This window comes from Balaenoptera physalus (assembly GCF_965194825.1).
Source record: "Balaenoptera physalus genome assembly, chromosome: 11".
NCBI classification, from domain to species: Eukaryota; Metazoa; Chordata; class Mammalia; order Artiodactyla; family Balaenopteridae; genus Balaenoptera; species Balaenoptera physalus.
In genome coordinates, this window is record NC_138896.1 from 70793666 (window position 1) to 70808060 (window position 14395).

Consider the following 14395-nt stretch of genomic DNA (forward strand, 5'->3'; position numbering starts at 1 on the left):
GTGCTTTGCCCGTGAGCTCAGCCGTTTCAGCACTGTTGGCTGGAACCTGGGTGAAGCCAGGAGGAGACCTGCTCATCATTCTGAATGGTATGGAGCTGGAGAAATGCTGTCTCTGTTGAGGGACAGACTTGGTATCTAGAAAGATCTTGATAACTTGGGCTTTGTGGCCAAAGCAAACTATGCGACGTTCATCTAGGATGAAGATTGAAGGGATCAACATCCAGGTGAAGGCAGTGGGGCTTACAGCTAGCAATCATTTTATTTATTTTTATATTTATTTTTGGCTGTGTTGGGTCTTCGTTTCTGTGCGAGGGCTTTCTCTAGTTGCAGCACGCGGGGGCCACTCTTCATCGCGGTGTGCGGGCCTCTTCACTACCGCGGCCTCTCTTCTTGCGGAGCATGGGCTCCAGATGCGCAGGCTCAGTAGTTGTGGCTCACGGGCCTAGTTGCTCCGTGGCATGTGGGATCTTCCCAGACCAGGGCTCGAACCCGTGTCCCCTGCATTAGCAGGCAGATTCTCAACCACTGCGCCACCAGGGAAGCCCTACTAGCAATCATTTTGAAGCGGCTTTGGAGGTCAGCTGATACCCCAGTTGTGGGAGTTAACCTGAACCCGTGGGGGTCTGGTTTGCAGAATAAGAGAGGAAGGAGGCCCTGTTTCACTCTGAATGGTCGGATATACCTTTGGTGTACATTTGGCTCTGGGAACTGAATTTTAGATAGAGCTGATAGGGGTAACAAGATCCTGGAGAACTGAAGAGGGATGGGCTCAGGTAAATGGTGAGAGGGAATGGATGTGTCATTACCTGTGGCCCAAGAGGACAGAACTAGGGCTAACTGGGAGAACTTTGAGGAAGTCTGAATTTTAATTTGATAGACAAAAACAGTGATGAACTTGTTCCCAAGAACTCTTGTTTTAGGAGGGTATTTCCACTGTCCTGGGAGCATTTAATTCAAATTTGTGAAAACTAACGTTGGAATAAGATTGCGCCTGTCACCATTGTTCAATCTGCTAATGTCCACATTTGTCCCCAGAAAATCACTTTTCGTTGACTTATTTTATTAAGCAACCGTTAGATTGAAACTGAAAAATAAATGCATTGACAAAAAACAAAAACAAACAAAAAAGTGATGAGAAGACCCTCAGCATGGTAGAGGCCTGTCTCAGGAAGGAACAAGCTTCCAGGTGGCAGCAGTGTTCTGAGAGCAGCTGCCTGCCCCCGGTCAGAGAGGCTGTAGGTAAATTCTCACAGTCCTGGGAAAGGACAGAGGCCTCCCCTGCAGCAAGGTGGCCCTGTTGGCACCTCTTCTGTTCTGGCACGAGGAGGCCGGGGGAAGGGGATTGGTCCCTGTGCAGGTAGACTTCTTAAAGGAGGGAGTGTTTGCTCTGGGTTTTGGAGGGTGTGCGGAATCCGGACATGACAGACTATAGGGGAAAATGACTGGTTTTCCACACTTGCCCAATGTGTTGGAATGCTTTGTCTTATTTCTGGTGGGGTGGCTTTGGGCATATAGGGAAATAAAACAGAGAATTTCCCTTCCAGTGGCTTATTTTATCAAGTTGCATAAGTAGGTATTTACGGGAACTTCCATGTATGTTTGTACTGTGGACTGGGTGTCATGCAGAGACAGGTGGAGGTGTGGCAGCTGGATGTGAAATGCGGCGGGGGTGGGCAGGCAGCGAAGGCAGAGGAGCCTGCGACTGGGTTCCGGGGTGGCTCAGGGCCTGGCCCCCCTGTCTCAGGTGAGGATTCATGGAGGTGAGCCTGGGCTGCTGTGGGGACTCTGGCCGCTCGGGGAGAGGATTCTCTGTGGCGCCCGTCTGCGTGGGTGGGGGCTGTAACACTCAGACACGCCAGGTCTGGTTTTTCTTGAATCATTTTTAACTTTGTTTTTTTTTTTTTTTTTTTTTTGGTGGAGACTTAACATTTTCCTGGTTCCTAATTTCTCCCTCCTGCACCATATCGGCCCAAACCCAAAAATGTCTTAGAAAAGAGGTTGCTCTGCACGACTTCTCTCAAGCTCCTGAGCAGGTCTGGGCCAGTTCTGGGGAGACAGGCATAGACCAGCCGCCCGTGTCCCCTCTGCAGAGCCTGGGCCTGGTGGACCGGAACAACGAGCCGCTCACCCACGCCATGTATAACCTGGCCTCCTTACGCGAGCTGGGTGAGACCCAGCGCCGGCCGTGTACCATCCAGGTGCCTGAACCCATCCTCCGCAAGATAGAGACTTTCCTGAACCACGTAAGAGAAGCCCCACATTCTTCCTTACCTGCCCGCCTTCATCTACCCATACCAAAAGCTTTCACCTGCAGCAGGTGGTAGTGACTCCCCGCTTTCCCCACTGGGGATGGAGCCTGGGTGCACCCTTGCCCTGAGCAGTCCCGTCTTGCCCACGAGGGTCCCAGGGCAGTTGAGGACTGAGTTCTGCCCAGTGGGTGGGCCATAGCCTCTGGCCAAGGTGAATTGTGTGGAGGGTCTGGCTGGCTGTGGGTAAATGAGAAGAAGGTATTTCTCTTCACCATTTTGTTTGCCTCTCCCGTCCCCCAGTACCCCATGGACAGTTCATGGATCTCCCCAGAGCTCCGGCTGCAGAGTGATGACATCTTGCCCTTGGGCAAGGACTCGGGGCCGCTGGGTGACCCTATCACAGGCAAGCCCTACGTGCCCCTGTCAGAAACAGAGGAGCTGCGTCTGAGCCAGAGCCTGCTGGAGCTGTGGCGGCGGCGAGGGCCGGTCTGGCAGGAGGCCCCCCAGCTCCCTGTGGACCCTCATCGGGACACCATCCTCAGTGCCATCGAGCAGCACCCGGTGGTGGTCATCGCCGGGGACACGGGCTGTGGGAAGACCACGCGCATCCCCCAGCTGCTGCTGGAGCGCTACGTGACCGAGGGCCGAGGTGCTCGCTGCAACGTGATCATCACTCAGCCACGCCGCATCTCGGCTGTGTCCGTGGCACAGCGGGTCAGCCATGAACTGGGCCCCTCCCTGCGCCGGAACGTGGGCTTCCAGGTGCGGCTGGAAAGCAAGCCTCCAACCCGAGGCGGGGCTCTGCTCTTCTGTACAGTGGGCATCCTGCTACGGAAGCTGCAGAGCAACCCCAGCCTGGAGGGCGTGAGCCACGTCATCGTGGACGAGGTGCACGAGCGGGACGTGAACACAGACTTCCTGCTGATTCTGCTCAAGGGCCTGCAGCGGCTCAACCCGGCCCTGCGCCTGGTGCTCATGAGTGCCACAGGCGATAACGAGCGCTTCTCCCGCTACTTTGGTGGCTGCCCTGTCATCAAGGTGCCTGGCTTCATGTACCCTGTCAAGGAGCACTACCTGGAGGATATCCTGGCCAAGCTGGGCAAGCACCAGTACCCACACCGGCATCGGCACCACGAGGTGAGGGGATACGCCCGCCCCGTCCTGCCCACGGCTCCTGGCCTTTTCTCCATGGATTCCCCTCCTCCTTCCCAAGCCTTGGTTTCCTTGCTAGAAATGGGAATGATCAGGCCTGCTTGACAAGGGTGTGGTGAGGGTTGGAGGTGATGTGTCACGTGCCTTGACCTCACCAAGTCGCGGTGGCCGTGTCCTGTGCACGACCCCTGGCCCCGGGGCTGTGACTGGCCTCTCTTCCCCCACCCCAGTCTGAGGATGAATGCGCTCTCGATTTGGACCTCGTGACTGATCTGGTTCTGCACATTGATGCCCGCGGGGAACCAGGTGGGTGCTTTCTTCTCTGCCCCGTGCCCCCCCTGCTCTCCATCTGCCGGGAGCCACTAGCTCATGCCTACAGGGCCCTTTACAGGTGGGATCCTCTGCTTCCTGCCTGGGTGGCAGGAGATCAAAGGAGTGCAGCAACGCCTCCAGGAGGCCCTGGGCATGCATGAGAGCAAGTACCTCATCCTGCCAGGTGAGAGCGTGTGCGCAAGGACGGTGGCCCCCGACACCAGGCTTGCCCTCTGTCTTGGGGAGTGACTCACCTGGGGCTCAGGGCCTTGGGTTTCTTAACAGGCTGCACTAGTTTTTTGCTGGCTTTGTGACCTCTACTGGGCATATTACTGATCTGGACTTCAGTTTCATCAAAATCCTTGCCTGCCCTCATATGGGGAGGTTTTGGCTGGAGCAGTGCCCGTGACCATTGTGTTCTTGCTGCCCGCCAGTGCACTCCAACATCCCCATGATGGACCAGAAGGCCATATTCCAGCAGCCTCCCGTTGGGGTGCGCAAGATTGTCTTGGCCACCAACATCGCTGAGACCTCCATCACAATCAATGACATTGTGCACGTGGTGGACAGCGGTCTGCACAAGGAGGAACGCTACGACCTGAAGACCAAGGTGGCACCCATCTCCTGGCCCCGCCCCAGCCCAGATCTACCCTGGGTCTGTGTATCTGGAGAAGGCCACACCTCTGGGATCTCAGTGTCCCTGCTGTGGGGGGCAGTTGAGGAGCTGAGTGAGGTGAAGGCCAGGCACAGGGGAGCATGGAGGAAGGCATGTGGTCTGTGTGGCTGCTCACCTGCCCCCTCCCCCAGGTGTCCTGCCTGGAGACCGTGTGGGTGTCACGAGCCAACGTGATCCAGCGCCGGGGCCGGGCGGGCCGCTGCCAGTCAGGCTTTGCCTACCACCTCTTCCCGCGGAGCCGGCTGGAGAAGATGGCCCCTTTCCAGGTGCCGGAGATCCTGCGCACGCCCCTCGAGAACCTGGTGCTGCAAGCCAAGATCCACATGCCAGAGAAGACGGTGCGGCAGAGGTGGGCGGGGTGGGCCCTGGGAAGGTGCAGGTGGGGTGCGGGCTAACGGGCTCCGCCTTGTTCGTGCTGTAGGCAGTGGAGTTCCTCTCCAAGGCCGTGGACAGTCCAAACATCAAGGCGGTGGACGAGGCTGTGATCTTGCTCCAGGAGATCGGTGAGTGGTGCAGGGCTGGGCCGGGCTGCGGAATGGCCGTCAGGGGCGGGACTGACAGCTGAACTTGCAGGGGTGCTGGACCAGCGGGAGTACCTGACCACTCTGGGGCAGCGCCTGGCCCACATCTCCACTGACCCACGGCTGGCCAAGGCCATAGTGTTGGCTGCCATCTTCCGTTGCCTGCACCCGCTGCTAGTGGTCGTTTCCTGCCTCACCCGGGACCCCTTCAGCAGCAGCCTGCAGAACCGGGCGGAGGTGGACAAGGTCAGACCCAGTGCCTTTGCGTGGCCCTCTGCTCTCCCTTCCGGCCCTCCGCTCCCTTCGGTCCCGAGGTGGCTTCCTCTGGTCCCTGCCCTGTGACCCTGGCACCCTCCTCCCCTCCCAGGTGAAGGCACTGTTGAGCCACGACAGTGGCAGTGACCACCTGGCGTTCGTGCGGGCTGTGTCCGGCTGGGAGGAGGTGCTGCGCTGGCAGGACCGCAGCTCTCGTGAGAACTACCTGGAGGAAAACCTGCTCTATGCGCCCAGCCTGCGCTTCATCCACGGTCAGCGGGTCCCGAGCTGCCCTGAGCCCCTCCACCCTTCCCACTCGCACTGGGCCGGTGCACAGTGAGCTGTGAACCAGGGGCCCTAGGTTCACCCTGACTTTGCCTCCCCAGGACTCATCAAGCAGTTCTCAGAGAACATTTATGAGGCTTTCCTGGTGGGGAAGCCCTCGGACTGCACCCTGGCCTCTGCCCAGTGCAACGAGTACAGTGAGGAGGAGGAGCTGGTGAAGGGTGTGCTGATGGCGGGTCTCTACCCCAACCTCATCCAGGTGCTGCCTCGGGGAGGGGGCCCCAGGCCGTGACCTCTCTTTCCATCCCAGCTCCTTGCTCAACCCACCCACCTTTTCCTTCATCCTTGCAGGTGAGGCAGGGCAAGGTGACCCGGCAGGGCAAATTCAAGCCCAACAGTGTCACGTATAGGACCAAATCCGGCAACATCTTGCTGCACAAGTCGACCATTAACAGGTGGGGGACTGTCAGGCTGGGGCAGGGCAGCTGGGGTGGTTGAGCAGGGGGGCCTCACCCAGCTCTTTGTTCCCTAGGGAGGCCACCCGGCTACGGAGCCGATGGCTGACGTATTTCATGGCTGTCAAGTCCAATGGCAGCGTCTTTGTCCGGGACTCCTCCCAGGTGCACCCACTAGCTGTGCTGCTACTGACCGACGGGGACGTCCACATCCGTGGTGGGTACCTGTACACCCCCCGCCCCACCGCTCCTCCGGCTGCTCTGTCTCCTCAGGGGTCTGGCTTCACTCACCCGGGCTTCCCGCGTCTTTCCCTTCCTCTAGATGATGGGCGCCGGGCCACCATCTCCCTTAGTGACAGTGACCTGCTGCGGCTGGAGGGCGACTCACGCACCGTGCGGCTGCTGCGGGAGCTGCGCCGGGCCCTGGGCCGCATGGTGGAGCGGAGCCTGCGCAGCGAGCTGGCTGCACTGCCGCCCTGCGTGCAGGAGGAGCACGGGCAGCTGCTTGCGCTGCTGGCAGAGCTGCTGCGCGGGCCCTGTGGCAGCTTTGACGTGCGCAAGACAGCTGACGACTAAGCCCCGTCTCCGCTGGGGCCATGTACAGAGTGCAAATGTTTATTTAAAATAAAGTTCTATTTATCCCTTGTGAGCATCGCTATCCGCTGGGGCTCCCCAAACCAAGAGGAAGAGCGAAGGCTCAGAAGGGAGGGCCCCAAAGTCTTTCTTAGGAGAGCAAGGGGCTTAGAACCCAGCCCTCAGGAGCTTGAACCACTCATGCGGTTCTTGGCTTGTGCTGCTTGGCCCAGTCTAGTCGTCTTTGTCACAGCCGCGGTGGGAGGCAGTGTCCTTGCGCGTGCGGCAGGGCCCGCAGCGTGGATCCTCTCTGGCTGGCTGCCACCTCCTAACCCAGGCAAACGGGGGAGGGAGAAGTTCCACAAGCAGCCTTAAACTTTGGTCACAGCCACAGATTCACAGACTGCACGCTGCACCCCAGTCCCTCGATGCGAGGGGACAAGCTGGGGGCTGTGGGGGCCTCGGATGCTGAAGACGTAGACAACCAGGACGTATACAGAAGACAGGGCCTGCGTGGTGGGACATACGAGCTTTATTCTGGAAATCGCAACAACAATCACAGATCGACATGGTTAACGGCTGAGCCATAAGCAAATGGGGAAGTACAGAAACGTTCCAGCCCCAACGGCTGCAGAATAGAACACAGCACACGCGGCCTCTGGTCCCACCTGTCAGGGCGGCCTTAGCTTCTCTGGCTTGTGGGACCCTTCAAGGGAGCTGTGACCAAACCACCTTTCAGAACACTGATCACTCCAGCGCCCCCTAGAGTGCTCTCTGCCGGGGTCACCTCTCCCACCCCTACCTTTGGCCAACGGAGTAAAAGGACTGAGAGCTTGTCCACCCCAGCATCAACACAGGTGCAGGTACCTTTAGGCCCAGCACTGTCACCCCACTGCATCTGGCACCCCACCTCCCACTGCGTCCTCCCAGTTTCATCTCACCCTTTCTTGCAGACAAAACACGGATGCCCTGATGTCCCTGGCGCCGTTGAAGCACTGTGTGGACAGTCTCTGGCCCTGGGAGCGCTTTTTCCACAAGACCCCTGCAATTTCTTGGTATGTGCATGGGGAGCTGGGGAGATGGTGTCAAACCTCCCTGGAGAAAATGCTACCTCAGAAAGGGAGAGCACCTGCCCAGCCCAGACACCCTCCCTCTACATGGACTTCGAATCTGATCCTAGGTCAGCAGCTCCCACCTTCTCAGCGCCAAGGGATGCCAGAGGAGAAGGTGGGGAGTGTGAGGGGCCAAGTCTGCACTGCAGAAAATGCTCTTCCAGAGGAGAAGCCTTGGAAACTCCCAGGCCATTTCACTACAAACTGTTACGTTTTAATCCTTTATTAGAAACCATGCAAACTTTAATACAAAAAATACAAGTGCAATAAGAATCTTCGTGTCAATACAATTCCCGGGACTTATCATTGCAGCCATCCCAAGACCAGGCCTAACCAGGACACACCCCTTAGGCTGGCCTCGCCTCTCCTCTCTCCCCTCTCCAGTCAGGCCGCAAGGGAGCCTGGATGGGTCATCTCATGTACTTATTTTTTTTTTAATTTCCAGACTTGATTCCCCACTATCCACATGAGTTCTGAACACATCGGGCTCCCTGGCAACTGAGGGCTCGAGTGTCCTAGGTTGCAGGCTTGGAGGAATTTGACCTCCATGGCCCTTTCCAGCCCAACCTTGTCTCCCACCAGATCCCAGGGAATGAGACAGACATAGATGCCAAAACCAGCCTCTTGGTTAGAAAAGAAAAGCAGCATACACACAAAATGCCAGAACCACCAGTCCACACTCTGACCAGCCCCTAGCGGTCCCTGCCTGCCCTCTAGCCCACAGCCCCCCACTGCGCCTGCCCTGCCCACACCACCTCCGGGGCCAGGGCCCCGAGCTGCCCAAGACAGGGCAGCCTCCAATGCCTCACCTCCCAGCTGGAGGCTTCAGGATCTCCCCTCCCTGTTTCCTTTAACACCTACCAACGACTTTCATTCATACATGGCTTCAACCTGCAAAACTACTCCACTGGTTTTCAGGTTATTAAAAAAAAAAAAAAAAAAAAAAAGATAAAGTGTGACAGCAGCTAGGTAGGTACGGGAAGCAGCGGGGACAGGCAGCATTGCCCCTGACTAACTTGGGGGAGGGCAGCAAGAGGTGCCTGGCGCCACCTGCGAGGTGGGCACCACTGTGGGGTCAAAGGAAGAGGCAGTGGCTTAGCAGGCTCCAGGGTGCGCAGTCAGCGCCCAGCTGTCACGTGGACATCCACTTCCACTCTTCCCTCCAGATGGACCAACGAGGAGGGAGGGTATGTCAGTTTCTCTTGGGTTTGGTCCAAAAAACCCAAACGAACAAAGAGGAGGTTGGACTTCGGCTCCCCCCACCCAGATCCCAGGAGGTCCCAAACTAGCCTCCCTCACCCAACTTTCCACCCAACCTTCTCCGCGGAGCAGCGGCGCAATGGTGAGGATGGGAGCCAAGCAGGGAGCTGGGTCTGGGGCCAGGAATGGAGGGAGCACGGGGACGGGGCTGCTGCCACCCTGGGCAAGTGAGGCAGGAGGGAGGGAGGGAGGGAGGGGCCTAGAGGGCAGCCCAGGAGAGGGAGCTAGGGGCCCAGGTGCCTGAGCTGGGGCCGCCAGGGAAGTGGAGGGGGGCGGGAGACAATGTCGGCCCCGTGGTCGGTGCGGGCCCTGGCGTTTGCCCGGAACGTCAGCCTGTAGGTCTCAATCTGCAGTGACACGGGAGGAGGGAAGGGAGAGGGTGACGGGGGAGACAAGAGGGGGGGACACGGGGGACGGAAGACGAGACCAGAATGTCATCATTAGATGCCTGGAAAATAAAAGGTTCCTTCGTTAAAATTCAGGCCACACTCTGGTCAGGAAACAAAGGAGTTTCAATCTGCAGCCAGTGGCAGGGCCCCTGGCTGGCCCTTAGGCCGAGCCCAGCCACTTACTTGTCTCCTGGATCTGGCTGTCCAAGGTCTGGGCCTCCCTTTGGTCACCACCCCCTGCCAGGGTGGTGTGGCCACTGAGGCCACTGGCTGAAGTGGGGGCGCCAGCTTCGGGCGCTGCCTCAGGGACGGCCAGCTCCTCCCCAGCGGGGGGGCCCGGACACGGAGGGGCCTCGCTGCCACCGCCCTCAGTCTACAAATGAAACAGTGGGGAGACAGTGCAGGGTCAGTCGGGGAGGGCGTGTGATGGTGATGGTGGTGGGTTTCACACACAGTCCCCACCCCCGCTGCTGCCGCTCCCCATTGGCTCAAGGTACAGTCACCTGGGAGTCTAGACCAGGTGCCCCCCCGCCGCCCCCCCTGCCGCCCCCCCCTCCCGCCCCTGCCCCCAGACCAACTCCTGGCCTGGGTGGCAGGGTGCTGGGTAAGAACTCAGGCTCTGGAGCAGGAGAGCAGTGCAGCCTGGCCAGTGACACGCTCTGAGAGCCTCCTCTGGGAGACGAAAGGCTTCGTGAAGCCTCTGACATGAGAGGTGAAAGGTGCCTGGCTTCTCAACAAGGCTGATGCCAGATCAAAACACTTACGACAGCAGATTGTTAGCAAACAAGCTAAGGAACGATCTCAAATTGTGGGTCTGGAGCCACTAGGGCTAGGGAGCTCCGGGAGCTTGAACCAGTTCCCGAGGGGTGCAGGCCGCCACCTCAGACCTAAGGGACCCCGGGGCACTCCCTGCACGTGTGAGTGTTAGGAGAGGCTTTCTCGGCCGTTCCTGGGGCAGCCCTGCCCGTGTATCCATCATTCATGCACCCCTGACACAGGCCTCCTCTGTGCTGGGCACCTTTCTGGGGCCTGGGGACACAGAGGAGGGAAGAAGGTGTCCAAGGAGGTGTGAGGGAGACTGTGGGGGCCTGGCGAGGAAGGCCTTGAGGCGGCTGTGGACACCCAGTGTGAGTCCAGAGCACAAGAGGGAGGGCTGCTGGGAGGCACTGGCGAGCTGGCACGCCTGTGCTGGGAACGCCCAAAGGCGACAACAGGAGAAATCAGAGCAGTGAAAGAAACAGGCCTCTGTGTTAGAAAAATAGTTCCAGAAGTGATAAGAAAGGGAGGTGATGTGAGTAAAGAAAAGACTTGCGGTCAGAAAGGCCCAGGCATGAGCCCTGGTCTGCGTGCGCCTGTCGTGTGGCCTGGGACAAGTGACTACACCCAAGTTAGTGCCCGGGGGATGCTGACCAGAGAACGGCCCCTCACAAGGTGTGGAGCACGTCCTGAGAGGCTGCGACAGAGGGAGCTAGTCTGGGCTTGAACAGAGCACTGAGAGGGGTGGGACAAAGTGCGGGCTGGGATGGAGCCGCGCTGCGCGGTCAGATGCAGGGGGAAGGCCCGCAGCGCTGCTCACGTCCCCTCTCCCTCGCCCACCCTTCCCTGAGCAGCTGCAGCCGCCCTCAGGCCTGGAAGCCGGCAAGGCGCTGCCCCCACGGCCCTGCTACCCAATGACACGGAACAAAGGACAGACAGCATCTTGGCAGACAAAAGGTCTCACGGTACTGTGGAAGGAGTGCGAAGGGACGAGAGGGAGGGAAGGGAGGAGAGGCCCAACCAGGATGGGAAGCCCGCCGCCCGAGTGCTCTCCAGAGCCCGGCCGCACAGGCCTCCAGAGCGGGTGGATGCCGGGCCTGCCATCACGGGCAGCTAAAAATGCACCATTCCGCTCCCAGGACCGGAACAGAGCAGGTACCGAACACTCCCGTCTCAGGAGGTGCTGCGAGAACTGTACCACACAGACCCCGGCCTTGTGGGGACCTGCACTCCAGCCCTGTCCCTCTGAACATGGCTGAGATGGGCTCAAAAAGGCAGGCCATGGCTCTCAGGAGAACGTTCCGTCTCCAGCTGGACAGCTGAGAGGGGACCGGGCTGGGGCCTCTTCACCTCTCCTGCCTTGCTCAGGACTGATGACAGATGATGGAAACAGCAATGGTGTGGGTGAAACATGACCCCTGAAGAGACTGAGGGGCGGTGACAGGTGCCCACCTGCTGGGACCCAGACTCCAGCCGCACAACCCCACCCCCCAGCTGTGTCCCCGCCAGGACCCACTCACTACCTTCACGGCGCCTCCTGCGGGCAGGTGGCCCACGTTATCAAGGGATCCCACCTTCGCCTGGGCCTTCTCCTTGAAGTTCAGCTTCTGACTTTCGATCTTGACATCTCCTCCACCTGGAACCAAACATAAATGGGTCACTATGGGTGACAGAGAAATACCCCTACAGGCAAAGCCAGGAGGCTGGCCAAGGACTGGGATGTGCCCAGTATAGAAATGGGGAAAACGTGACCTGCTCTGAGGACAAAGGAAGAGGCACAGTGAACACATGCTTTCAGCCTCATAAACACCCTGTTGGTCAGGGTCAGGATCCTGGAATCCTGGTTTTCCAGCTGCCAGCACTGATACTGGAGGAGAGGAGTGACTTGCCCAAAGTCACCAGCGAGCCAGTGACTCACAGGATGGAGTATGGTCTAGGTGACCAGTTTAACTGAATCTCACTGCCATGAAAAGAAGGGAAGGCAAGAGGCGGGAGCAGAGGGGAGGCAGTCGGTACACAGGCAACGCTCACAGCTCAGCCAGAGTGAGGCCACGGGATCAAGGGCCAGAGCACTGTCACTGGCCACCCGGCCCCTCAGCTTGGCTTTCCCTTGAGCCCTTCTTCATTCTCCCATCTCCTCTTGGCTCATATCACCAACCTCAACACCTAGCTTCCTGTCAAATCCTCCAGGTATCCTACCCACTGGATTTCTGGCCCCTTGCAAAAACTGGACCTCAAGTCACTCAGTGTCACTAGGGAAGGAGGTTATCTCACAAGAGTGGATTTTCCAGATAGAAGGAAAAATGAAGGTTAGTTAAGGGCCAAAGTGTTTTGATCCTTTTAAACAGAACACCTTCTAAAATGGATGACACTTTTTGCTGAGAGGGAAGGGAGTTTTCTTTGCCTTCACCTTAACTGGCCCGTGGCGAATGATCTCTGAGACACCAGACCTGTCAGCCAGTGTGCCTGCCGCTACAGATACGGCCCTGCCCCAAATCTGCTGCCGACCCAGGGTCCAGGACACACGAGGCTCTTAGGGTACAGCCGAGGCAAGAACGCAGGCCCTGCTCAGACAACATTGCCAGCGGCTCAGAGGCCTCCGCGGGGGTGCCAGGCCACCTGTGCTGCTGGCAGGAGAGTCTGCATTGCTGTAATGGCAAGATCCACATGGGCAGGCCGAGGTGGCATTATTGAATGGCTCCCTATCTCCTGCTGGAGCTGCTGGTGGATGCTTCACTGCTCGGGTATACCCTTTGCTCCTGAGTCTGACAGGCAAGGCCCGGCCACCACTCTCCAGAGCTCCTTCAGCACCAGCTCCTGAACGCTTGCCTGGGAGGCCAAGAAGGGTTCTTAGCCCATAGCGCACCTTTCCCCTAGGCCTAGGTCAACAGTGCCGTGCACACGGCAGGTCCTCAAGACGCTGCTGGTGCAAATGGCAGCCCTTACACACTGTTCCTCCTCCAACTAAAAGGTTAGTGCCCAGAATCCCCCCTCCCTGACAGGGACTGAGGACTACGTTGTTTCTACTGCTATGCCCTGGGTGTGTGGCTCCAGGAATCTTCATGGAAGGACAGAGACATAGGGGTGAAACCTGGGACAAGGGAGGCACCACTCACCAGGCTTGTGCTTAATGTTAGCCTTGGACCCACACTTGGAGGAGACCTTAGAGATGTCCACCTTCTTGTTCTGAATCTGAACCTGAGGAGAAAAACACACAAAAAAATGACTGCCTCAGAGACAGAGTGTATATTGCCAGGTCCAAACCCATGCTCTCTTTATAGTCTCCAAACCCGAGCTCAGAGGCCGCCTTCTCCAAAGCCTTCCCTGGCTCTAACCTCACTCCATCTCTTCTTCATACCATCTCTTGAAAGGACCTCAGCATCAGCTCTACGCTAATCGCTTCATGTGCTCAATCATCATCTATAGCGCACCTACTACCATCAAAACAGCAGCCTCTACTCTGGCTCATCTTTCCAACAAGGCTGCAATTCTCCCTAAACAGGAGCATGGGGAAATGCACTTTTCCCAGCCACAGATCTGGCAGCTGCTAAAGCCACCACGTGGCCTCGGCAAAGGTGACAGGCTCATCTTGCGCCATGCCTGAGATGACCTGTGAGGAGTCAACAGAGGTCACTCGCCACGGCTGGGCTCTTGCCAGGCTGTGGAGCCCACACATCTGTTGACAGTGTGCCACAGCTGAACCTAGTCCCCAAAAAAAGAATAGTTGATGAGGGGAAGTTTTGCTGTATAGGTGTATTCCAGCCAATAAATGAAGAAGGGACAGGAGAATTAGAGTCTCACCACAGTGCACCTTCACTGAACTCATGGTTTTGGGCATCAACAGCCGCCAGCATCACGAGGAGCGAGACGACGAGAAGGGTGAGACATTACGTTTCCTGACAGAAACACCACCACTGCCTATGAACGTCTTGCAAAAATGTGGGGAAAAAATCGAGTCTGAATCAATCTAAAGAAAACTGTGGAACTAATGAATATGTTAAGTGAAACCATGGGGACATCCTCAGCAGAATCCAAATTCTAGGACAAACCACTCAGTTTACTCTTGAAAAATATTACCGTGAAAAAAGAAAAAATGAACAGGGAACTTGTAGAGTAAGAGAAACCTAAGATTATAAGATGCAAATCAACCAATCACAACTTACGGACCTTACTTGTTTCCTGATTAAGCAAACCTGTTTAACATGCTATGGGATTTTATATTATATACATATGTATATTAGAGTTCTTTTAAAGTTACATACTGGAATATTTGCAGATAAAAGATATAACTAGAACTGGCTTCAAAATAACTGGGGTGGGCATTTATAGATAAGACTGGCCACAAAGATAATAAATGAAGCTGGGTAAAAAAGTACATCCAGTTAACGTTACCATTTCTT

At 57.2% G+C, this 14395-nt stretch overlaps 2 protein-coding genes across 34 annotated transcripts in view; one reads left to right on the forward strand and one right to left on the reverse strand.

Moving 5' to 3' along the window:
- The window catches only part of DHX30 (DExH-box helicase 30), a 33070-nt gene extending 24533 nt beyond the window's left edge, over nt 1-8537 (forward strand). For 6 of the 10 annotated variants that reach the window (XM_082411963.1, XM_082411965.1, XM_082411964.1 and 3 more), the window contains 13 exons: nt 2091-2243; nt 2550-3386; nt 3632-3707; nt 3793-3897; nt 4148-4446; nt 4521-4727; nt 4811-4892; nt 4963-5156; nt 5278-5437; nt 5552-5709; nt 5802-5905; nt 5983-6122; nt 6228-8537. In XM_082411963.1, the coding sequence (XP_082268089.1) occupies nt 2091-2243; nt 2550-3386; nt 3632-3707; nt 3793-3897; nt 4148-4446; nt 4521-4727; nt 4811-4892; nt 4963-5156; nt 5278-5437; nt 5552-5709; nt 5802-5905; nt 5983-6122; nt 6228-6481 (2769 nt within the window). In that variant the 3' untranslated portion in view covers nt 6482-8537. The remainder of the gene's footprint in view (nt 1-2090; nt 2244-2549; nt 3387-3631; nt 3708-3792; nt 3898-4147; nt 4447-4520; nt 4728-4810; nt 4893-4962; nt 5157-5277; nt 5438-5551; nt 5710-5801; nt 5906-5982; nt 6123-6227) is intronic. The other 4 variants (XM_082411970.1, XM_082411962.1, XM_082411969.1 and 1 more) reach the window with 2 other exon arrangements.
- A 516-nt stretch (nt 8538-9053) lies between these two features.
- Nucleotides 9054-14395, reverse strand: part of MAP4 (microtubule associated protein 4) — a 162914-nt gene continuing 157572 nt past the window's right edge. For 23 of the 24 annotated variants that reach the window (XM_082411930.1, XM_082411931.1, XM_082411909.1 and 20 more), the window contains 4 exons: nt 13112-13193; nt 11519-11631; nt 9423-9612; nt 9054-9298 (listed from right to left, as the gene is read on the reverse strand). In XM_082411930.1, the coding sequence (XP_082268056.1) occupies nt 9291-9298; nt 9423-9612; nt 11519-11631; nt 13112-13193 (393 nt within the window). In that variant the 3' untranslated portion in view covers nt 9054-9290. The remainder of the gene's footprint in view (nt 9299-9422; nt 9613-11518; nt 11632-13111; nt 13194-14395) is intronic. The other variant, XM_082411919.1, reaches the window with a different exon arrangement.